The sequence below is a fragment of the Clinocottus analis genome, unplaced genomic scaffold, assembly GCF_023055335.1.
Source record: "Clinocottus analis isolate CAN_PGR_092001 unplaced genomic scaffold, fCliAna1.0.p SCAF_66, whole genome shotgun sequence".
Lineage (NCBI taxonomy): Eukaryota > Metazoa > Chordata > Actinopteri > Perciformes > Cottidae > Clinocottus > Clinocottus analis.
This window is the reverse complement of record NW_027176225.1, coordinates 259322-284321: the sequence shown is the minus strand read 5'-3', so window position 1 is coordinate 284321 and position 25000 is coordinate 259322. Positions and strand designations below refer to the sequence as shown.

Sequence of the window (25000 nt, the reverse complement as noted above, 5' to 3'; positions counted from 1 at the left end):
AAGACCAGCTGTCACTCTTTCATTGCCTCTCATGAAATGTTGTGCAATTCAAACCTCCGTTCATAACACACATATATTCATAACACTCGTATATTCATAACACATATATTCATAACACTCATATATTCATAACACGTATATTCATAACACATATATTCATAACACGTATATTCATAACACACATATATTCATAACACTCGTATATTCATAACACTCGTATATTCATAACACACGTATATTCATAACACACATATATTCATAACACACATATATTCATAACACACGTATATTCATAACACACGTATATTCATAACACTCGTATATTCATAACACTCGTATATTCATAACACTCGTATATTCATAACACACGTATATTCATAACACTCGTATATTCATAACACATATATTCATAACACTCGTATATTCATAACACTCGTATATTCATAACACTCGTATATTCATAACACTCGTATATTCATAACACACATATATTCATAACACTCGTATATTCATAACACTCGTATATTCATAACACACGTATATTCATAACACACATATATTCATAACACACATATATTCATAACACACGTATATTCATAACACACGTATATTCATAACACTCGTATATTCATAACACTCGTATATTCATAACACTCGTATATTCATAACACACGTATATTCATAACACACGTATATTCATAACACTCGTATATTCATAACACACGTATATTCATAACACACGTATATTCATAACACACGTATATTCATAACACACGTATATTCATAACACACATATATTCATAACACTCGTATATTCATAACACTCGTATATTCATAACACTCGTATATTCATAACACTCGTATATTCATAACACTCGTATATTCATAACACTCGTATATTCGTTGGGTCTCGCTCTTCTTACCTGTCGGCGTCGACGGTCCACTGGTCCTCTTTGGGGCCCATGACGAGGTACTGGGAGCCCTGGAGCAGGACCAGTCCGCCCCTGCAGCCCCCGTGGGACATGAAGAACCTCCTCTGGCCGTCTTTAACTCCTGCCTCCACGCCTTCACACGCAGGGAGCACACACGGCCGCATCATATTCAATAACTACGTGAAGGAGCTTCAACTCCACACCCTCACGTGCAGGGACTCATGAGTCTGATACTCGAGGCTTTTTAATTATCTACATTCTAAAAGAGTCTTTGCTCTGACTCACCCAGCTTGATGACTCGTGTGATCTCCATCTCGTATTTGTCGTAGTAACTCTGGCTGACATTCAGCACCTTCACCTGGAAAACTGAAGCACAACAACAAACAACAACAACAACAACAACAACAACAGACAGCAGGTGTCAGCACCGTGAAATGTTCCTCACAGGAAAATGTGTTAAAATATTTCACTTTTCTCTGCATATTGTTGCATTTTACATCCTCTAATGTATGTTCCTGTGATGCATCAAGACAAGAAGAGATCTAAGAGAAACAGTAACAGTTTCATTTCTTTCCAAAGGTTATGAATATGTATTTTTATATATGTATACACACACGGAGGTTTAACGTTCTTGTACACACACAAGAACGTTAAACCTTTAAAATAGATCCACAGGTTACAAACTAGACGAGTTATCGTCGTTATTGACAGTAAAACGTTCATAATGAGTGAATATTGGGAACCCAGATGGAGAACGTTCAGCATGTATAAATAAATCATAAATAAATGGTTATTGTTCTGCTCTGTGACTGTAACTGGACTCGGTCCTCGAGCATCGTACCGTGGTGTAAACTCCTGCACGCAAACGTCTCTCTTTCTTTGTCGGGGACGTCTTCAGCGTCGCTCCTGGAGACGCAGCAGTCACCTGGAGACCGAGACAACAACAACAACAACTAAACAACAACCACCTGGGACACGCGGGTTGCGTTGCCGCAGACCGGAGCGTTTACCCTGCGTGCAGCGGCAGACGTGGCCTCTGCAGATCTGAGTGAGCTCCTCTCGGTCCTCCGGGGGAGAGAAGCTGTGGCTGCAGCGGTGGTCTGAGAGAGAGAGACACCATGACGGGAACGCTCTGAACGAGAGCAGGAAGGAGGGAACCCGCCGTCCACTCGGCCGCCGCCGCGTTTCTCTCTGACGTGTGGCGGCGAGCGGCGTCTTCACCTGCGCGTCCTACCTGCGTGGTAATACTCGTAGACGGTGACGGAGGACGGCTGCAGGAGGCCGACTCTGAAGCTCTGCTGCAGCCTGAAGATCAGGATCTCCTGCTCCACGTTGGACACCTGGGAGGAGGACGGGGGACGGCAACTTATTGCAGCAACGGTGAAGAGGAACAAAGATTGCGGACGTGGGCAACACGCGCTGGGTTTCACCGACGCTTTACCTTGAACAGGTGGATGATCAGAGAGCCTCTGTCACTCAGGTTATCAACAACCTGGAAGTTGCTGATGTAACCGTCCACTGAGTTGGACAACTGGACAAATGAACACATGAACGCACAATCAGTTAGGACGGAGACAACCTTCCAGCCACTGCTGTCTGAGAGCGACTGGGATGCTTTTTTAATTAATAGATTAAGGCTGTAACTGTAATTTTGACAATTGTAGTCAGTAGTCAAGTTTTCATTTCTCTCCTCGGATGAAACAGGAATGTTTTTTTTCCGTTGCCTTTTTTCAAGTCAATGAAAAAAAGGCAACGAAAAAAGATTTTTTTTTTTTTTTGTGTCGCGGAAATGGACTTCCATAAATAAAGGATTCTTAATTTTTCTTTTTTTTTTTAAGAATCTGCATCCCTACGCCCCACCTGTAATACCTCCGCGTCCCACTAGAGGGTCGCGCCCCACAGTTTGAGAACCAGTGCTGGAAGGGAAGGACTCAAACACCCCGATGCGTCTTTTCTGGTCCTATGGAAGCCCATTCCCGCACACAGAAGAAAAATGAAAAAAAAAAAAAAAATGAATCAACTTTTTTCTTCGTTGACGAATTAGAACCAAAAACATAAATAAAAAATGTTGACTAAAAAAAAAAAAGAAAAAAAGTCCTCTTTTTTTTTTTGGTCCTCTCTTTTTTTGTGTGTGGTGGAAATAACAAACACAGTATATGGTAACAAAAAACAAACAAACAAAAAAACACAAGCAATGGTACAACAACAAAATATAAGTATATGGTAGAAAGAAAAGAAAAAATGATATATGGTTAAACAAAATGATATATGCCCATTTTCACCACAAACACAAAAAATAGGACCAAAAATAAAAAAAAATAAAAAAAATGAGGACGTTTTTTTTTTTCCGTCAACATTTTTTTTGGTCCTAATTCGTCAACGAAAAAAAAAAGTCAATTAATTTTTTTTTTGGGGGGGGGGAAATGGGCTTCCATAGGTTACCTTCTCCAGGTCGGAGTATTCTGGCGTGAAGCCGGTGGGAAGACTGATGTCCAGAACCACCATCCGGACATCGCTGGGTCCTAAAGCCCTGCAGGGAGGAAGAGACCAACGCTGACAAAACACCCTTCAGCTTCTTACTTACAGACTACGAGACAAAGGATGAAGGGAACAGCTCACCTCACTTTGATGGTGATCTGGTAGGATTTCACTACATCAGCTGGAGGCTTTTCTGTTGTGAGACACAAACAAAACATTTCTTGAGGAACTGAGGTTCTGTTGCTTTTGCTGAGACATTACAGGTTTATCATCATATATTATATTCAGCTCAGTATTAACAATAATGCCATCATTTTTAGAAAGTGCTTTATAAATGTAATATACCACATTTATTCTTTTAATATTTAAAAAATGCTTTTTAAGTTTTACTTTCATTATGAATATCAATAAAAAGTTTATCTTTGACATTATTTTCTGCTTGAAATCACGGTTGGTGTTGTTTGTTTTAATCATTTGTAGCTTTTGTGTTCCATTATTATGTCGTGTTTCATGCTGTGTGTTTCCAATATATTAAGGAAACGGAACAATCTGGACTCCACTGAAATGTGTTTCATCCCTTTGTGACACTGAAAGTGACTCGACCAACAGGAAACAGAGAGAGAGAGAGAGAGAGAGAGAGAGAGAGAGAGAGAGAGAGAGAGAGAGAGAGAGAGAGAGAGAGTTACCTCTGGACTCTTCCATAGTGACGTTGAGCTCAAAGTCCTTGCAGGACTTCTTCTCCTCCGCCTCGTGCAGCTGGTTGTAATAGGTCACGACCTTGGGTCAAAGTTCAGGCAACAGGAAGTGACACCACACCCAGAAAAGAGGAGAGACAAGATACAAATCAGTCAAAATAAAAGTATTGCACTCCATAAACCGCTTAAAAACAACTTGCTGCTGTAGTTTCACCGTGTTGAATGACACCAATCTTCAGAGACAAAGTCGGACGTGTGATCCTATCAGTGATTCAGTTCATGCATGTGTAAATATTTTATGTGTGAAAAACTTGTGAAAGTACCTCCAGTATTCCCTGTCCGTTCCCTCGAGCCACCACTTCCAAGTCAGCGTTAGCAGGCAACTGCGCAGCAAAAGCACCACAGAAGAAGACATTAGGAGTCGAACTTGAACTCAAATTCAGGTCAAAGTAGCAGGATGGTAAGAGCGGCGGCCATTTTTATTTGTGCCGTTGCCATTGACGTGTGAAACAACAGCAACGGGGTCTCAGTTTTGTTTATGTCTCAATCTCTAGTTTCTAGTCTTCTTCAATACAGAATGATGTTCATTTAGTACATTATGGTCTGTTAGAGTCAAATAGGCCGTAAAGCAGGGGGCTCTTTAGGGGCGGGGCTACAAGGTGATTGACAGGTTTTAGACTTACAACTTCAACCCTTCCAAAGTGTGTTTTCACTACATGGAGGTTAACTGTAACATGGCGTTGGCACAGGAAATGTCATTTAGTGGTTCTTAGCTCCACCCCTCTCCTGTCACTTTTGGTTGCAAAAACCAACATGGCTACCACCAAAGCACCAAAAGGGAAGGCTTCAAAATGGCAGCCCACAAACTAATTGCTTACGTCACGGTGACTACGTCCACTTTTTAAACACAGACTACAATTTGTACTCGTCAAATGACAACAAACAATGCAATGTCCGTTCTACTCCTATCTTTATGGGTAAAATACACAAAAAATACACTTCCTGATGTGGCAGAAATGTCCTCCAAACTCACTGATCCATGAAGGTTCTGAACATCAAGTGAAAACATCATGAGTGTCTCCCAGAGTCTCTAACTGAGGACTTTCATCCACCCTGGTGTTTATGGGTTCACGTCCCTCACCCTGGAGGAGCGAGCCACGTAGGCCGTCTGGAGGTTGAAATGGTAGCGGAGGTCGCTGCGTCCGGCCGTCCTGACGTCCACGTTCAGACTGACGTCATCGGGAGGAGGTTTGTTTATCAGGTACTGTGACAGCGCCTGAAGCACCACCATGGTGGACTGAGGAGGGAAACAGAGCCCCGATAAGAAAGATTGGAGGACTGTTTCATGGGATACTATGGGTTTATAATATTATCCGTAGCCGCACTTTAACAACACAGTGTCACGCAACGTTTTAGCCTGAGTTGAAATATTTCAACTCGCGCGAATTCCGCGCATCGCGATATGCACGATATTTTGCGATATTTTGCAATATTCGTGCTGTTCCTTGTGGAGCATCAAAACATTGACTTAACGGTGAAGTCAGTGCTCAACTTATAAGATCCAAAAGCATAAATGGACCTTTATTATTAATATTATTATTATTTTTAAATTATTTTCAGTGTTTTAGCCTAGCCTCCTTGATATAAACGGTGGGCTAAATAAAACACCTGTCACCGGGTGCACTGATCAGGCCACCGGACTCGCCCGCCGCTACCTGAGTGGAGCCGAAGCCGCCTCCCCTCCTCCGCTGGCCGTTCAGCCATTTGAACGGCGCCGCGGCTTCCTCCATGCGGCCCAACTGGACCAGAGCCAGCAGGGCGTAGCCGGTCGCCTCCAAGCTGAACAAAGGGTTCTGTGTGTCGGGCCAGTGGCTGCCACCTGGAGGAGAGAGAGGAGGAAGCAGTGAAGGAAGAGAGAGAGGAGGAAGCAGTGAAGGAGGAGAGAGAGGAGGAAGCAGTGAAGGAGGAGAGAGAGGAGGAAGCAGTGAAGGAGGAGAGAGGAGGAAGCAGTGAAGGAGGAGAGAGAGGAGGAAGCAGTGAAGGAGGAGAGAGAGGAGGAAGCAGTGAAGAAGGAGAGAGAGGAGGAAGCAGTGAAGGAGAGAGAGGAGGAAGCAGTGAAGGAGGAGAGAGAGGAGGAAGCAGTGAAGGAGGAGAGAGAGGAGGAAGCAGTGAAGGAGGAGAGAGAGGAGGAAGCAGTGAAGGAGGAGAGAGGAGGAAGCAGTGAAGGGGGAGAGAGAGGAGGAAGCAGTGAAGGAGGAGAGAGAGGAGGAAGCAGTGAAGGAGGAGAGAGAGGAGGAAGCAGTGAAGGAGGAGAGAGAGGAGGAAGCAGTGAAGGAGGAGAGAGGAGGAAGCAGTGAAGGAGGAGAGAGAGGAGGAAGCAGTGAAGGAGGATAGAGGAGGAAGCAGTGAAGGAGGAGAGAGAGGAGGAAGCAGTGAAGGAGGAGAGAGAGGAGGAAGCAGTGAAGGAGGAGAGAGGAGGAAGCAGTGAAGGAGGAGAGAGAGGAGGAAGCAGTGAAGGAGGAGAGAGAGGAGGAAGCAGTGAAGGAGGAGAGAGAGGAGGAAGCAGTGAAGGAGGAGAGAGGAGGAAGCAGTGAAGGAGGAGAGAGGAGGAAGCAGTGAAGGAGGAGAGAGAGGAGGAAGCAGTGAAGGAGGAATCAATCAAATAAAGTGACTGTGGCAGTAACTGGATGTTTGTTTTAGCTACAAATGAAACCTGGAGCTGCAGCTCTGAGTAAAGATGGCGTCGGGTCGTAGGGTTGAGCTTTCCCCAGCAGAGCCAGTGCGTAGGAGGCGATGGCCACGGTGTACGGTCTCCTGCCCGTCATCACCAGCGCTCTCGTCAAGCAGTCGGCTGTCTTACGGATAACCACCTGCACACGTGGAAGGAAAATGTTTGAAGTGTAACGACTGGTCGGAAACCCGATCATGATAAGAATGATGTGTGAAAAAAACAAAAGTCTCTACAGGAGAACAGACACTCTGATATGAAATGTACCTCCACATATGGTTGAATGCAGCTGATCCCGGTCCGCTTGGCCTCAGCGAGCGCTATGAGGACGAAGGCCGTCAGGGTCGTCTCGGGGTCGTCGCCACGGAGACCGCCCTGGAGACACAAACAAGACGTTTGTATTAAAGTCTTGAATACTTGAATACTAGGAGGTTTCTAAACATTTCCAGCAGGCTGACCCTGACTTCTCTCTAACCCGCATTATTTTCTGGCTCATTATCGTACCAACCTATGAGAAGAGTCTAAAGCCATCCAAATGGGATTGACAGCCCTTTTGACCACTCAAAATGAGCCACGTTCAACATGAGGAGAGCTCATGCAGGAGGCTGGGGGGGCAGGGTTTCTCACCGTCATGGTAGTGCTGTAAACCGGGTTGCTCTCCTCAAAGTTGCCAGTACGAAGCTGCATGCTCAACAAATAGTTCAGAGGGGAGCATACGTCCTGCTGGTTGATGGCGATGATGGAGTAGGCCATGGAGAAAACCTTCACCACGTACGCCGTGATCCTGACAATCAAGCGGACCGTTATGAGAACTACATCTGATCACTTTTAAAAAGGTCACACAACGTAAACAACAGGTGAAGAGACTGTTGAATTGATTTTCTATAGCAGTGATTCAGGTACTGCAGGTGGGCCGCGAGAGGCCATTTACAATAAATAAATAAAACGTTTTTAATTTTGAAAAAAAAAAATAGGCGGGGGGGGGGGGGGGGGGCCTTTTACTTTGAAGGCGATGTATTAAGGTTCTCGCGTGTACTTCCGCAGCCTCACTGGACGATTTGCTGACGTGAAAGCACGTATTGTCATGTAGTTTCTGTTCTCAGCTGCAGGGTCGCAGAGTCGCTCCCTCACAAAGCTTCACAGGCGCTCAGTCTACCTTCCGGGAGGCTCAGCGTTGGATTTAACATGAATCGCGCATGCGCAAATCCGCCGCTGATGCCTGTCAGCAGAGAAGCAGTGGTTTGTCCCTAACAGGGACCCTTACTACTGAACAGTACCAGTAAAAGAAAAAAGAAAACTGATTTATAAACTATGTATGCAGGGCTCTCAAGTGTCACTCATTGAGCGTGACAGTCACTCATTTTGACCTTAAATCACGCCCTTCCGCCACACATCGTATTCCTCACGCTGAAAAAAAACTCCAGGTTATTTAATGTGCAGCAGCGCGCAAACATGACTTGGTCGCGCGCTGCCCTCACCGCGGAGGAATCAACCCCCCCCCCCCCCCCCTCCTCCCGTGAGGAGCCACTCATCAGCCAATCAAAGAAAGAAATGGGCTACAGCCAATCAGAAAAATATATCTTTTGTATCCGGATGTAATGACAGGCGGGACTGCAGCCGTCCGGCGGCGCGTATTTGTCGTCGTCATGGTGCGTCCCCATGACGACGGAGGGAGGGAATAGTTGCATCAGCCAATCAGCGAATCAAACTGCTGCCGGTCACCCGGAAGGAGCGCTGATAGCGGCTTCATTCAGGCTGTTATGGGACTACGGATAATACTATGAACCCAGACACCATGGAGTTTATGTTCACACGTTTTTGTGACTTCCACAACAAGTTTAGAGCAGACACTTGTAGATATTGAGCAGGGAAGTAAGGAGTTTAAAGGCATTTTCATCAAAAGGTGTTTTATTTTGTCTTCGTAGGCTCCTGAAGCTGTTCTCCCATCCCCAATTAAATATTAAAAAACAAACTCAAAGTTGGATAGTAGTCTCGCTCTTTCCTGTCCTAAGACCTGGTCAAAACATTAGGGTTGCAAATTAATGTATTTTACTTAAAACGATTGATAATTGATAAGATACCAAACGCACATCTTTTTCTCAGTTTAAGTATTATTTGAACAATTCTAGCGTTAGTTATGTGAAACATTAATTGATGAAGCACAAACAATTTGAACGAACAGATTAATAAAACAATAAGGCTCTCGCTCGAAACGGCTGTTCTTGTCCACCTGTCGTTATTCAACAAAAGGCACCGCCAAACAAAACAACGTCAAATGAGGCGCGGTTTGGGTGGGCCCCAGAAGATTTTCAGATTTTAAATTGGGCCTCGGCATTCTTGAGTTTGGGAACCACTGTTCTATAGTATTTCATTTAATAAAGTGGCACAAGGAAAATGTGTTTGCATGCACAAATTCAAACCTCCCAAATGTTGCATTGGTTCCCTTCAATTATTAATATTTTTCTTGAAAGTCAGCATGTATGTAAAACATAAAATGTAGAGATTACCATGTACTTGCACCTTCCCTCCTGTAAGGGGGGTAGGAGCCGCCAGGCTTTCTGTACTCCAGCTGTTTTTCATAGCCTGAAAAGAACATGAAATAATCAAAAGGTGGCCTATGAAGGAAAGAGAGAGTTACGTCTTAATGTACTCATAATGTAAACAGAGCTTCCTAAATGTTGCCGTGGAATGGAACCGTCACCCTTAGCTCAAGGAAATACCCATCGTGTGTCGTTGCTGTTTCTCTTCAGCCACTGATCTCTGTATCTGACTGCAATCCACCCACCCATCCATTCCATGCATCCAACTAGCCATTCATCAATCGGTCTATCCATTAATCCAGCCATTCAGTCATTGCTGTATCCATCCTTGTATTGGAAAAGCCATTTAGCAATCTCTCTATCAGACGATGTACCCATTCATGCATGTTTCTAACTCTCCATCCACCGTCATTCCACCCATCGTGTCCTTTATGATTAACCAACTACCCATTCATTGATCCCTCTAAGTATGGATGAAACTATCCAACCATACCCAGACATTGAGATCAGCCCATCGCCGACACTAGGAAATGAAATACATCAATTCATTCATTCATCCATCAGTCCATCCAAGTTATCTTGTGTTCATTTAAACAGACATCAATTGCCCATTGTCCTGCTTCTCTGGGATATCCTTCATCCATCTTTCCACGCCTTATTCCCTTCATTCTCACCTCTCTTGATGTAGCGCAGAGCTTCGGCCTTGCGCTCCACACCTACGCTCTCCCAGTTGTTGGTTCGCTCCAGGTAGAGCGTGGCGATGAGCGGCAGCGTGATGAGCGCCAAGTTCTGCTCCACGCAGCCGCCGGGCATCCGGATCAGGGTGGCCAAGGAGTCCTCAGTGATGGAGTTATCAATGCTGTCTGCCAGCACATTGCCTTGAGGAGAGAGGAGGAATCAGAGAACTCCTCCAAGGTCCATTTTGAATCCTTTTCACCAGTCGGTCAGCGACTGACCTCTGACATTGATGAATGTCTCCGGCACCGAGTTCGGCACAACTGACTCCAGTTCTTGCTTGCCAACACGGACAGTTTGTATTCCTGTAATGGACCGAAGCAAAGAGCCATACCGTTACTCTTTCCAATCCCAGAACTGAAGAAGATCCATTCATTTCAATGTAAAGACACCACATGAGAAATTCAAGGATTTTCCAAACAGATCTTTTCGTTGTTTTTCTGAGTGAAGACGTCCTGAACTGGTTGATACTTGTTTGTAACTCGTGAAAATGTGATCTAAAAAAAATAAACACCATGCATAGAGGTGGTCTAAACAGCAATATGAGAATCGATAAAGAGAAACCCAGTTTTTGTCACATGCTCAGCCCACAAGAGAACACCAGACTTTACTCTTTCTCGGCAGAGAGGAAAGGAAGTACCATGAAATCCCATAAATGTGGCATACATGTGGTGCCTACGTTGGGAAAGTCAAGGACTTAGACCTGTATTTCAACAACCACAATAAGACAATTACAAAGCCAGCCAACACTCATAAGAATATATAATCATGAATATATGTCTCAAAAACATTTAATAAAAAGTTGTCCATGCAGATCTGCTTTCTGTCCACAGGTTCAAAACTAAACACGGAGAAGCAGCGTTCAGTTTTTATTCACAATGTATCTGAAATAACCTAAATAAGAACTTTGAATCGCCTTGTTGCTGAAATGTGCATTACAATCACACATCGCTGGTTACCTCTGTGAGCAGACGGCTTCAACACCGTACTCCAAACTTTAGTCTTCTGCACTCCTTCCAGCTGTTTGGGTCAGACAAGAGTTATCTTTAACTTTCCTGTTTGAGCAGCTGAGACCTCCATCATCAAGAGGGACTCACCACCACCCGGAGCTGCTTCTGGACGCGGTCTCCTCCCATACCTCTGCTTACCACCATCACCTCCAGAGGAAGTTTCCCCACCACCAGCGGCATGATGGTGTACGGCACCGTGACAGACGAGCCGGCCGGCACCATCACTTCCTGCGTGTTTTTCCGCTTGAAGGCAATGCTGCACATGTCTTCTGTCTTCATCAGCATCACCCTCACCTGAACGGGAAACCAGGCACAGTATTCGTATATAAGTAGTATAACTTTGAGTGGAAACAGAGTAAACGCAGCATTTTAAGTGAAATGTCTGTTTAACACATGAAGTCTATGCTTCATGTGTTAAAGCTGCATTCTCTCTCCTGACCACCAGGGGGCGACTCCTCTGGTTGTATAGAAGTCTATGCTTCATGTGTTAAAGCTGCATTCTCTCTCCTGACCACCAGGGGGCGACTCCTCTGGTTGTATAGAAGTCTCTGCTTCACGTGTTAAAGCTGCATCCTCTCTCCTGTCCACCAGGGGGCGACTCCCCTGGTTGTATAGAAGTCTATATGAATGAATCTACTTCTCTCTTTATGTCTCAATCTCTAGTTTTCAGTCTTCTTCAATGCAGCATGATGTTCACTGAGTAAAAAGGAAGTGGCAGCTGTGTGTCGTTCTGAGGTGATTGTCTTACACGCAGGTCCTCGTAGAAGTAGTTATGCACCACCGCTTTAATCTGGACCTGTTCGTTCCTCGCCACTGAATACGGCAGCTTCAGGTCCACGAAGAAACGCTTCCACGCTTTGACGTTGTAAGGCTCCGCAACACAGAAGCCTGCAGACATGCAGAAGCACATTGGTGACTAGTGATGGGGAGTCTGCACGTTTATTAATGTGTTTGACACATTTTATTCATCGTTTGAGTTTAGAGACAGTTGACTCAACATTGACATGGTGACATAGATCATAAAGCAGAGTATGCTCTAGGGCGGGGCTACTGTGATTGACAGGTCTCTACTGGAGACGTATGCGGCGTCTCTAAGTAACTCCTCAAAATTACTAAAATATGGTAATTCGTTGGCTGCGAAAAAGAAATGGTGATGGCCGTAATCCAAAATGGCGACTGCCAAGTCAATGAACTCAAGGCTTCAAAACCGAAGCCTACGAACCAATTGGTGACGCCACAATGACAACATGTACTTCTTCTAGACAGTCCATGTGGGGGTCAGATGTGCAGAACAGACATGCCAGAGAACAAGAGAATGAACATGGAGGAACGGGAAAACTATGGGCCTCGCTCACTTAAATGGCCGAGGCAGACTAGTAAATAAAAGAGTTTTGAAGTTAGAGTGAAGATATTGATATCAAATAAAACTCGGATTGCATTGGGTCTGGATTAGGGACCAATTTGGAAGATTTTTCCCATAATTCCTGATGGCTCCCCTCCCCCTCGTACCCGTGTGAGGCGATGCGCTGACGGCCAGAATTCCCCACTCTGTGATGCTGTCGGGTAAGGCGTGGTCCACGTTGTTCACCGCCAACCTGTTGATCAGATGCATATCCTTGTTATCACCAGGAGGTCCACGCTCCTACACAAAGACACATATTTTTGGTGATTTTGCATCCCTTCCTGGTTGTTTTGTGTCTCTTTTTATGCCATTATTCATCTCTCTGTTGTCCTTTCGTATCAATAATTGGTCGTTGTAAATACCTTTGTAGTCATTTTGTTTCCATTTCTGGTCGTTTTGCATCCGTTCGTAACCATGTTGTGTGTCTTTCTGGTTGTGTTACATCTCTTTGTGGACGTTGTTTCGTTCTTTGATTGTTTTGATGCAACTTTATTGTTTCTCTCACCCGTCTCTGTCGGTCTTGTCGGGCAGGTTGACGTCCATCCACAGCCAAGACTCGTGGAACTTGGATCGCAGATACACTTGAGTCTCATCCAGATACTCATCTTCCTCATCTTCCTCATCTTCCTCATCGTCCTCCTCTTCCTTTTTCACCTTTACCTCTTTTAATGTTTCTTGAAATATGAAAGCTGCAGTTCTGGCTGAGAAATGTTCACATTCATGACACATTTCTACATGATAAGCAGGTACCTCTTATTACATATATCTCTATTATATGAATCTGGAAGTATTAGCATGTCTGCACACACACAACAAATTCATTAAACATTATTTTTACATTCATTGTTTCTGCACATTATGTGAGGTCTGACAAATGTGTTGAATGCATTTCCTTTCTCACAAATTAACCACATCTAAAGCTGTTTTTCTTTAAAAAGTATTCCACATCCACGTTGACTCGCGCTATAGGGGATCAAACAATTCTGCAGGGTGCCTTGAATGAGCTCGGTGGAAGGAATGATTTGGATTCGTGCCTCTAGCAGCTCTTGGGATGGCAATATTGGACCATCGCTTTGGCAACGATATCCGCTTTACGTCCCCGCTCAAGATGAATTGATTATCCTCTGACTTGATTTTGTAATTTTTTTCAATAGTTTAGATTGAAATCTCAAAACACATTGGCTATTTGAAGGTCTAATTACAAAAAGCCTGGAGGCAAGACACAATATTCATGGGGTTTAAGTGAAACTAGCAGATATCGGAATATTGGAAATCACTGTTTCCAGCGAGAATGGAGGTGGAGATGAGCGACGATGTCTGCGACCAGATGGCTTCACAAGAAGCCACTTTGCACTGAGGTAACGGCGGCGTTGTAGTCGAGACAAACCGGGACCAAGTCACGACCCGGCCCCGAGTTTACCCGGACCAGACAAGACCATGTCTTTGAGGGGTTGAGAACGGGTCAAGACCTTCAAAAAGTGGTCTTGAGACATCGGAACCGAGACCAATCTCCACTACTACAACATTGTTAAAAGATTATTTATATCGGAAAGAAAAAGGTAAACCGCCTTCAGAAGTTAGCCAGTGGGTTCTGAGAGTAACCCGCGTGCAACTGAAGCCTTCTCAAACTGGATCTGTACACGGATGACAAACACAAACCAGAAGGCTTCCCAAACCGAAACCCCGTACCAAGGGTAGCTTGCCAACACAGGAAAACAACACGATGAACATCAGTTCAGAAAATATCAAAGAAACCTGTAAAAATGTTTTCTGCTAATTTTATATCAATCAGAATGGAAAAGAAATAAGATAGAAGTAGAGTAATTACCACTATTCTGCACCGACACACAAGCCCGGATTGTTATATTGGATCCAATAATTCCTTCACTGCAGTCCATGAGCGGCGGCTTGGTGGGCGGCTCCGCGTCAAATGCTTGGTTCCTGAAGGTGGCGCAGCAGTAGCGGAAGGCCCTGATGCACTCCCAGCCCTCCGTGATGTAGAGGGAGCGTCGCGTGCAGGAGTACGGCATGGGGATCTCCCTGAGGCCGTCCACACAGCAGCGCTGCTGCAGCTTCTGCTTGTAATGGCTCTCTGGAGGCAGAAGGAACCATCGGTGCTCATCATATAACATCAATATGTTCTAATGGGAACTGATCCGGTGAAGGAAGTGGGAAAATTGAGCACGCTAAAGCGCCAGATGTTGTTGGAGTCCGAACCAGAAAATAGAATATTGACTTTGATTCATCAGTTAGATCAGGGGTCGGCAACTTTTATTGGGTGGAAAAAAGAGCAAAATGTCTCTTTGGATAGAAAAAGGTTGCTGAGGAAACACAAAACCAGTGGGAAGTAACGCTTCTCTATGTCTGCCAGTGAGTAAAAGGCAGCTCCCTGCTCACACATCGGCATCTACATGGGCACTTGACGCGAGGCGATTTGTAGGAAAGTGAAAAACAAGGGGCCCATGTTGGATCCACTCCAAAATGTAAAGGGTTCTCCATCATTCCACCAAATGTCATGAAAATGGGGCGAGTAGTTTCTCTGTTATCCTGCTGACAAGCAGACATGAAAACCAACAAACCCAAAACACAACCTCCTTGGTGGAGTAAATAAAAATGTCATTATTAGTGAGTTGACTCATTTTCCTCACCTAGCTGGGCTTTACGCTGCAGCATCTCTGCAGAGCGCCTCCCTCTGGCGCTGCGTTGACACTGCAGGGCTGTGGAGACAAAAATATGTGACCGTTTTCCATGGAAATGTTTTTCTTGAAGTAAAGAAATGTCGGATCATTAATAACCAGCGTTTAATAAAAAGGTGCCACTCTGATAGATATCAAGGATGTAATGACACAATTCTACGATACGAATCTGACTGAAAAACTGATTCTACAACAGTGTTCATGTCGACTCATGATTATTTTCACTTGCAGGAGAAGAAGTAGTACTAACAGACCTTTTTATTAAAGTATTTTGTGGTATCAATGAAGACTTTTATTGTCCCAACCGTCTAACTAAATATTGGCATTATATCAGCCGTTGCACCACCTGTAGCTCCAGTGTTGCTTCACTTCGAGCAAACACACAGAGCAAACAAGACCTTCTACAAAGGAGGAATTCGGACTCCAACCGCTGACGGAGCTACTTTTCACAGTAACTACTTGGTGAATTTTTCCAACTACTGTTTGTTCTCTTTTTTTGTATAACTATGTAGTGTAAACAATAGTTTTTACAGCTCAGATTAAAGTATGTGTTCATGTATTCCATTTCTTGGAGCACTATTCACTCGCATATCCAGTTCAAGAAGGCGTTGCCCCCATTTAATGAAGAAATGAAGAAATGAAGAACACCGCATTAGCTTCATTTAAGATGAAGAGAGTTTGTTCAAATCACAGCGTATGAAGTAATCCTGTGAACTAGTTTTGCTCAACAGCTTGAGACGAGTCGCTGGATGAAGGCAACATTTGAACCATATGCAAAGCCACGTCAACTCAACGTGTCGATGAGATTTATCAGCTGGATCTGAAAATAACATCACTTTTTTTTATTGAAGTGGTTCAGATTAACATGGACGGTATCATAATGAAATCAAATATAGAGATATTGTTGACTATTTATCTATTGAAGTACCAGGAAACATGCTGCGTGGGCAGCTGCTCCGTGCTCGTAGGTTACCTTGTCTGGTTTGGGTTTGGAACCCGGCGCTGGAGGCGTACAGCAGTCCGGCGTCTGAGAACACCGATTTAGCGTCGCCGCCTCCGCCGCCTCGGGTGCAGCCGATGTCTCCGTGCTCCACCGCGCCCCAAATCTGAGCGCAAGGCGACGAGAGGCTTTTGAGTTTTGGTGTGGTACTTTAAAAATGGTGCATGGCGGTTTGGGACAAAAAAAACAACCTGTTGACTTCGACCAACATTTCAAAAGTATATGAACGCCGAAAACAAAGCTAAAAAACTATGTTTGATTGGTAAAATAATGTATTTTTCAATTTTTCAATCCCACCCACCTTCCTCTGAGTGAGTCTGTCCCGGTTGAGCAGGTACACAGCGTTGTCCACGGCCACCAGGCTGACCTTTGCCCCCGGATCACCTCTGACCTGAAAACTAAAGTTCACCCCGGGCGTGTAGTCGCGATGACTTCTGTCCACCGGCCCGACTTTCAGCTGCAAGACAAACGTTATCAATTGACTTAATTTGAACGGCCCAAAAATCACAAATTTGCAAATATTGTGCTCAAGTGAGGATTTGCAGTCTACTGAAGGCCGAGGTACAAAATCCACGGCCCGTCACTCGTGTAAATCTATGAAGGTATTAATGGAGGAATCATTGCAGGTTTTCTTTTCTCTTCCACAATTACAACACAACTGTGACAGCTTCTCCTACTCTTCATTGCAGGCGCACAAATCACAAATTAAGAAACTCACATTTGTTCTACAGTTACTGCAGCGAATAGGGTCAAATACACTAAAACAATATATATATATATATATATATATATATATATATATATATATATATATATATATATTCTATTTACTGGTCGGTCTACGTTCCAACCCTCACCTATGGTCACGAACTCTTTTTCTGTCTATATTCATAGACAGAAAAAACACTGTAATGCAGGGCTGGGCAACTATTTTTCCCATAGGGCCAAATGAGGAAAAGCAAAAATCATTCCCAGTTGGACGTGCCTGGAAAACCTCTAATGGGAGGCGTCCAGGAGGCATCCAGATTAGATGCCCGAACCACCTCAGCTGACTCCTTTCGATACGAAGGAGCAGCGGCTCGACTCCAAGCTCCCTCCTGATGTCCGAGCTCCTTACCCTATCTCTAAGGCTGAGCCCGGCCACCCTACGGAGGAAGCTCATTTCGGCCGCTTGTATCCGCGACCTCGTTCTTTCGGTCACGACCCAGAGTTCGTGACCATAGGTGAGGGTTGGAACGTAGACCGACCAGTAAATAGAGAGCTTCACCTTCCGACTTAGCTCCCTCTTCACCAAGACGGACCGGTACAGCGCCTGTTTTACTGCTGCAGCCGCACCGATCCGCCTGTCGATCTCCCGCTCCACCTTACCCTCACTCGTGAACAAGACCCCGAGGTACTTGAACTCCTTCGCTTGGGGCAGGCATGTTGTCCCCACCTGAAGGGAGCAATCCACCGGTTTCCGGCAGAGAACCATGGCCTCGGATTTGGAGGCGCTAACCCTCATCCCTGCCGCTTCACACTCGGCTGCAAAACGCCCCAGCAAATGCTGGAGGTCACGGTCCGAGGAAGCAAACAGGACCACATCATCTGCAAACAGCAGAGAGGCGATCCCGAGGCCGCCGAACCGGATTTCCTCTGCCCCCCGGCTGCGCCTAGAAATCCTGTCCATGAAAGTCACAAACAGGACCGGTGATAAAGGGCAGCCCTGGCGGAGGCCAACACCCACCGGGAACGTGTCCGACTTAATACCGAGGATACGGACACAACTCCTACTGCAGGCGTATAGAGTCCGGATAGCCCGTGCCAACGGATCCGGCACCCTGTACTCCTGCAGCACCCCCCACAGAACCCCCCGAGGGACTCGGTCGAAAGCCTTCTCCAAGTCTACAAAGCACATGTAGACTGGTTGGGCAAACTCCCAAGACCCCTCCAGTAGTCCCGCAAGGGTAAAGAGCTGGTCCACTGTTCCACGACCGGGACGGAATCCACACTGCTCCTCTTGAATCCGAGGTTTGACAAGCGGTCGCAGCCTCCTTTCCAGCACCCTGGCATAAGATTTTCCCGGGAGGCTGAGCAGTGTGATACCACGATAGCACACTCTCCGGTCCCCCTTCTTGAAGATGGGAACCACCACCCCGGTCTGCCAGTCCATGGGCACTGTTCCCGACCCCCATGCGACACTGAAAAGGCGTGTCAGCCAACCAGAAGGTATGTGAGGTTTTATGTTTCTTAATCTGTGATTTTTAGGAGAGAATTTGTGCGTCTGTGATGAAGAACTTGAGCAGGTGTGAAAACCGTCACAAGCGCTTCGCTCCATTCAAACCTGGGTACTGATCACTCACCCCTCCGACGCAGGAATCTGCCACATCCACCCAGATGGAGTCCGACACCACCTCCTCCCGCACCTTCCAGGGAATGCTGTAGAACGCCACGAAACGGAACGACGGCATCATCTCCGGGGTGACCGTCAGCACGACGGCGGTGACCAGCTGATCCGCCACGTCCACGCGCTCGGCAGCGATGATTTTGCCTTTACTCAGCACCTGGGGGAGTTTTGGAGGCAACATGTTTGCTAACGTCTGTGCTTTTACGTGATTGTGTAGCCGTTCGGTGAATGCGGCGTTCTCCTCTCACCAGGTAGGTGATGTGCGTGATGAGTTCTCTGTGCGTCGGGTCTGAAGGAGCGACGGTCAGCTTCAGGGACAGTTGGTTTCCTAAGGACACCACGTTGGTCGATGTGGAGATGTACAGGTAGTTCTGCTTGTCCGGGTTGAAGGGGACGTACGGCCGGACGGTGACCTGACGTTTGGCTTGTTGCTCTGCTCGCAGGTCAGCCTGCGTGGTCTCAGCCTGGGAAACACACAGTGAAAGCAGCAGGGTTTGTGACAGTTTTGTGTACAGAAAGCGGAAGCGGCTTCATCCAGACGCTCCTCCTGGAGCCGAAGACAGCTGTGAGACTGCGGAGAATAGTATGAACCCAGACACGGAGAATAGTATGAACCCAGACACGGAGAATAGTATGAACCCAGACACGGAGAATAGTATGAACCCAGACACGGAGAATAGTATGAACCCAGACACGGAGAATAGTATGAACCCAGACACGGGGCGCTTAATGTTCGACATTTGTTTTATTTGTGGTATTTACACAACAAGCATAACGCAGAAATACTTGTTAATGTCCCATGGTCGATAGCGGAAATGAAAACTGTTTTACAGGAACGTGACCAGGCTATGTGATGATGCTAACTACTTGTAACGGGACTCAAGCCTTGCCGGCTTTCCACAGCAACTTGTTGGTAAGAGCAAAACCGAGTTAACCACATAACGTGTCAAGCGAGTAAAAGTTACGCTTTTGGTGTGAACACGGCTAGCCGAAATAACTAGCGACAAGTGCAGGGTAGACATTGTATTTTCAACAGCGTATCATTGAACACCGGGATACTTATGTGTCAGGGTTCTAAATCCAGTCATAGTTCAAACTTTAGTTGTGTATTTAACTTTATGACAACAATTTATAACCCACAACTAACGCTCTTTAACAGAGTTAAACACCACAACACAACACTTTGTGACACAAACCGTTTGTAACACAAATAGTTGTACATTTGTGTTAGGGTAGGGTTCATGGGTCTCATGGGCCCTAACACTCATCGGAAAGGTCATCAGATGACACCATCTGAAGGAGATGGTCAGTTACATGGGTTGTTTGTAAATTGACCTGTACTTGTTTGTCACGGTGGCACCAAGGAAAAGGTCAAAGTTTTCTGAACTGAAAAAGACGATTTTTGGAGTAGAAATGCTTGAAAAAGTGTCAGTGCTTGTGTTTAATGTGAACTTTATTACATATTTTGATGCTTTAGGTCCTAATCTTTCCAAAGAGGTATTACTAATATCCCATCATGCCAAAGAATATTACTCTGTGGCATGATGGGAAGGCACCAAACATACAATTTTAAAACTTGAGGAGTGATCGAGGAGTCATTTTTAAATGGCAAGAAGTTGCGGATTCTTTAGAGACCAAGGACAATAAGGTCTGGTATTCACATCAAGGTCATATGAGCTGTAGAACACCTACGATCCCCTAATTAGGGTACCCATGAGTAGACAAGGATAAAGGTAACTTCTCATAGCGTTAGACTCTTTGAATCTGTGCCCAGAGCCTCTGAAACCTGAACGCAGTCACACTAACCGCGATGGTTTGTGGGTTGCTGTCGGCGGGCATGTTGATGCTGACTCTGCCGGCGCTGGTGGAGACGACCACATCCGTGTTCAGCAGCTTCAAGGTGACCAGAACGTTTTGGGCGGGGGGGCCGTCATGATACCTCACCTGGATCTGGACAGGTTGGAGGGAGATCATACGTCTTTGTTTCATACACTCGTGATCGATCTGATGGACACAAGACCGGACGAAACGAAAGCAGAGAAGACGGTCCTCACTGTGAAGTCCAAGGGGAGGCCCGGCTTGAAGTACTTGGGTATGTCTTTGAAGGACACCACGTACGGAGAGCTCACGATTTTAATGCCAGTCTTCTCCGCCTCAACCAGGTCGCTGCCTGTTGTTGAATGAGGAAGTAAAAACAGTCTAACTATTATAACATATAACCTTTCCTCCCTACAGATCCTTCCTACGAGCTGTAGGAAGGATCTGTGTAGAGCAAGGGTGTCAAACATACAGCCTGTGGGCCGGATCCGGCCCGTCAGGGTGTTCAGTCCAACAGAAGGAAAACAGTTTTTAAAAAACTTTTTTTTTTAGACTAAAATTAGCAGAGCTGGGATTCAAACCTCTGATCCTCTGCTTTTAAGACAGACATGCAAACCATTGATGCACAGTCTCAACTGATGTGAGCTCTGATATTATTGTGTTGAAGTCGTTAAACATTGATCACGTCATGAAAGTGGCGTCACAAACGTGTCACAAAGCGAGGGAACCTGCAGAGGAGAGCAGGCAGAGGACTGATGTCTGAATTGGTGGTCTTTATGTTTCAAGGTAATTGTTGAAAGACCTTAAAATAGAGTTTAACATCTAAAAACCGTCACCAATGATTTAAACATAGAGAAACATTGTTGTTAATTATGCGTTATTATGCTGTGATTTTACTGGTCCGGCCCACTTGAGGTCAAAATGGGCGGCATGTGACCCCTTCACTAGAACGAGTTTGACACCCCTGGTATAGAGGAAAGGTTAACTAAAGGCAAACTGTAGGTTCTATTTTTAGACGGTCACAATAGACCCTGATTGATACAGTTACACTTAAATGTTCGTCCAAGTTTTGGAATTGCATGAGCGGTCAGTTATCGAATGCGGAAAACGACCTGGACTTTTGCTTTTGAACATTGAAAACATCTTGTGAATTACCCCACATTTGCCAAAAGCTGTGCCAAGAGGGAGTCAAAGTCACTCTTTGACCGTAGACTTTCTATAACAAGTGGACATATTGCACCGTCACCCGTTGGTTAGTCGACTGCCGTTTTGAAGCCTTGAGTTTGGCTATTTCGCCGTCGCCATCTTGGATTACGGTTATCGCCATGTTGTTGTTGTTTCTTACAACCAAACAGAAGTGACCATATTTGGAATGTGGTAACTTCCTACCTGTCAATCACCTGGTAGCCCCGCCCCTAAAGCGTCCCCTGCTTTATGGTCTGTTTGACTTGAACAGACCATAATGTACTAAATGAACATCATGCTGTATAGAAGAAGACTTGAACCTAGAGATTGAGACATAAACTCATGTTTACAAAGTTTACTGAGGGAATACATCAAGAGAGAGTCATTAGGTTCGTTGGAGATAAGCCAGTCCTAGAATCGATCACCGCTATGCATGCTGGTTAGATTTGTGTCTGACTCGCTCTGACGTCCCGCACACGTGGTCAGCGATAATCTCACGAGAGCGAGGCGGCCGCAGATTTTAGAGCCAGGCAGCTCTCAAAAAAACAGCGTGGCCCAGTGCATGATGGGACTTTTGTCACCTGTCTAGTCAAGGGGTTGGGTTTTTGATCTAATGTTTTGCCTGTGTACCCGCCCACGTGAAGGGCTTACCTGAGCTGGTGAGCACAGACACCTTCACATACACGGACTTGCCCACCAGAGACCTGACGTTGGGGTAAACTCTCCTGATCTCCTCCATGCTCAGACTAACGACTCCTCCATCCAGCTGCAGGAGAGCAAGAGCACAGAAGACATCTGTCGTTTCACTATTATAACACACTACATAATTACTAACCAATGTGTATAATTTCCACAGTACAAATCTTAGCTGAAGCCCAAGCTTTCAACAGCGACGCAGCAGTCTCGATAAGCAACTGATAATGTTCACAAATTTGACCTTCACAAACGTTTTTTAATCTTTATATTAAACCAAATGTCTCTGTTGTACTCGTTAAGAAACAAAAAACTCCACGGTAATGTTAGCTTAACACCAAACATGAAGGCATTGTACTAGCTACGTCTCGCGCTGACCGTCCAATCGTAGCGTAGCATCAGCCAGACCAGCGGTCCAATAACTATCCGATTCTCCTCTACTGAAATCCTGTTTTTCTTCCGCCAAAAATGACATTATATTTGAGTGTGGTTAGTGACAGTGTTGGCTCCGTAGCAACGTAGCTCTGACAGCTTGACAGAAGGGGCAAGCAAGGGGGCGGGGCTTAACAAACGGTCAATTAACGATATGTGAAGCTCACAAATGTGTCAGCGCCCGTACAATCAGTGACTTACATTTGACACCTGCTTCACTGAAGGAAACCTTCTCATCTCCTGGTTGATCTTCACCCCGAACACCACGTAGGCCGTCCCCTGAACCGGCTCCCCGTACAGGTACCTGAGACACAGCCACGACAAAAGGTAAGTCAACAGTCTGCCGGTTTCATTCAGTATTTTCATATGAATACGTTTTTGAAAATCCATATAACAAGTCTGACGTTTCGAGGCTCAAAAGTGCCATGTTAGAGTGAAGTGTGTACATGAAGCTGCATGACAAGCATGAGTGTTTAAAACCGACCGGGCCGTGACCTCCACCTCCAGCTCGCTGTCATCCAGGTTGAGGAAGGACTTCCTGGGCGTGAGGGTGACATTGAAGGCAGGAAGCACTGAATCACAAAATAAAGTGTAACTTTTATGAAGCAGTACACTCCTTACAAACATATCACATTCAGAGGGGAACAGAAGTGGGTTGCCAGCAAGACTAACAAACAAAAAAACGAACGGTTTAAACAAGACGTACCATATTTCTTCACCTCAAACTCAGAGGTGAACGTGTTTTCCTGCCGGTCGTCAAACTTTGCAGTCACCAACCATTTTCCTTCACTGAGACAAACACACAATCACATCAGAGAAACAAATAAGGACTTTTTCATCCTCTGGGAACCATGAATGTGCTGTTCTTTGAAGATAGGTTTCCAAACCATGACACCAAAGAAAAAGATCTAATTGATTCAACAAAAGCACGATAATAAATAAGGTCATCGTGGTTTTGTCGATGTTGAAGTGGGACAGTTTCCTCAAACAAAACAAACGCCGGTGCCCTTTTTTGCACACGGCTTCATAGTTTGCTTCAAAGTTCAGTTTTATGTCAATAATTGTCTGAAGATATTTGTAAGATTGCACACGTTCCACCATACCTATAAGTGAAAGTGAGACGAGCCAAGGAGAACCGCGCCCTACCTGGGTCCCTTTCCTGTGTTAAATACTTGAACGCACCGTTGCCAACCAACTCAAAACCCACCTGGACTCCAAGGAACTGTATGAACCATTTCAATCCGGATTCAGATCGCATCACAGCACAGAAACAGTCCCAATCATGATCACCAATGACCTCCTCCTCTCCTCTGATGACCACTCCCTCAACATCTTCTTCCTGCCGGACCTCAGAATTATCATCAATCCCTCCTCAAGGTGTCACTCAAGGTTCAATACTCGGCCCCCTCCTCTTCATTCTCTTGCTCCCCCTTGGCAACATCATACACCACCACGGTCTCCACTTTCACTGCTACGCTGACGACACACAGCTCGACATCTCGGCCCCAAATCACTAAACAAATTCCACCACAACTTCCCCATCTGCATTGATGGCACCACTGTTCCCACCTCCACACGCTGTCTGGTAAGCTTGGTGTTATCTTTGATCCAACCCTCGCCTTTGAACGTCACGTCAAGCAGCGTTAGCGTGTATCAATCATTGGAAGCCTGCTGCTATCTCTTGAAGAATTCAGGAGGTTCAACATGAATAAAAAACGCCTTCTTTCATCTAAAAGACATCGCCCGTCTACGCCCCTCCCCCCCCCCCGCTGCCGTGGAAAGACTCATAAACGCCAGAAAGACTCATCCACGCCAGAAAGACTCATAAACGCCAGAAAGACTCATAAACGCCAGAAAGACTCATAAACGCCAGAAAGACTCATAAACGCCAGAAAGACTCATCCACGCCAGAAAGACTCATAAACGCCAGAAAGACTCATAAACGCCAGAAAGACTCATAAACGCCTCCATCACCTCTGGACTCGACTACTGCGCAGCATCCTGTATGGCACATCCACCAAAATCATCAACGAACGACAGCACATCTAGAATTCAGTGGACACTTAGTTATCACCGGGACTCTATTTCTCGGTAGATTTAGCTGGTTATTGCCATAATTTCTGTGGTTTAAAGATACATTGCTATCGGCTACTTAGCAGCTAAGCTAAAGCTAAGGAGCAGCAAGTTGCCACCAGTTTCCCTTTCCATGGACAACTACTACAAACTTGGAAACAAAAATCCACCGACTAAAAGTGAAATAATATGTATTA

The 25000-nt window shown here is 45.4% G+C and overlaps 1 protein-coding gene across 1 annotated transcript in view; it reads right to left on the bottom strand.

Moving 5' to 3' along the window:
• LOC137804828 (complement C3-like) overlaps positions 1-25000 on the bottom strand; it is a 29830-nt gene that overhangs the window by 324 nt on the left and 4506 nt on the right. Inside the window, exons 8-42 of the mRNA XM_068604238.1 lie at positions 23437-23519; positions 23215-23302; positions 22932-23034; positions 22257-22371; positions 20657-20772; positions 20409-20552; positions 18851-19066; positions 18559-18759; positions 16518-16673; positions 16190-16322; positions 15169-15237; positions 14409-14612; positions 13026-13221; positions 12628-12713; positions 11867-12006; positions 11206-11412; positions 11068-11128; positions 10330-10413; positions 10048-10251; positions 9341-9416; positions 7461-7617; positions 7101-7208; positions 6819-6975; positions 5821-5984; positions 5247-5402; positions 4429-4488; positions 4097-4187; positions 3552-3603; positions 3375-3462; positions 2374-2463; positions 2167-2272; positions 1943-2032; positions 1774-1857; positions 1218-1298; positions 924-1065 (exon numbers count right to left, since the gene is read on the bottom strand). Coding sequence (XP_068460339.1) covers positions 924-1065; positions 1218-1298; positions 1774-1857; positions 1943-2032; positions 2167-2272; positions 2374-2463; positions 3375-3462; positions 3552-3603; positions 4097-4187; positions 4429-4488; positions 5247-5402; positions 5821-5984; positions 6819-6975; positions 7101-7208; positions 7461-7617; positions 9341-9416; positions 10048-10251; positions 10330-10413; positions 11068-11128; positions 11206-11412; positions 11867-12006; positions 12628-12713; positions 13026-13221; positions 14409-14612; positions 15169-15237; positions 16190-16322; positions 16518-16673; positions 18559-18759; positions 18851-19066; positions 20409-20552; positions 20657-20772; positions 22257-22371; positions 22932-23034; positions 23215-23302; positions 23437-23519 — 4308 coding nt within the window. The remainder of the gene's footprint in view (positions 1-923; positions 1066-1217; positions 1299-1773; positions 1858-1942; positions 2033-2166; positions 2273-2373; positions 2464-3374; positions 3463-3551; positions 3604-4096; positions 4188-4428; positions 4489-5246; positions 5403-5820; positions 5985-6818; positions 6976-7100; positions 7209-7460; positions 7618-9340; positions 9417-10047; positions 10252-10329; positions 10414-11067; positions 11129-11205; positions 11413-11866; positions 12007-12627; positions 12714-13025; positions 13222-14408; positions 14613-15168; positions 15238-16189; positions 16323-16517; positions 16674-18558; positions 18760-18850; positions 19067-20408; positions 20553-20656; positions 20773-22256; positions 22372-22931; positions 23035-23214; positions 23303-23436; positions 23520-25000) is intronic.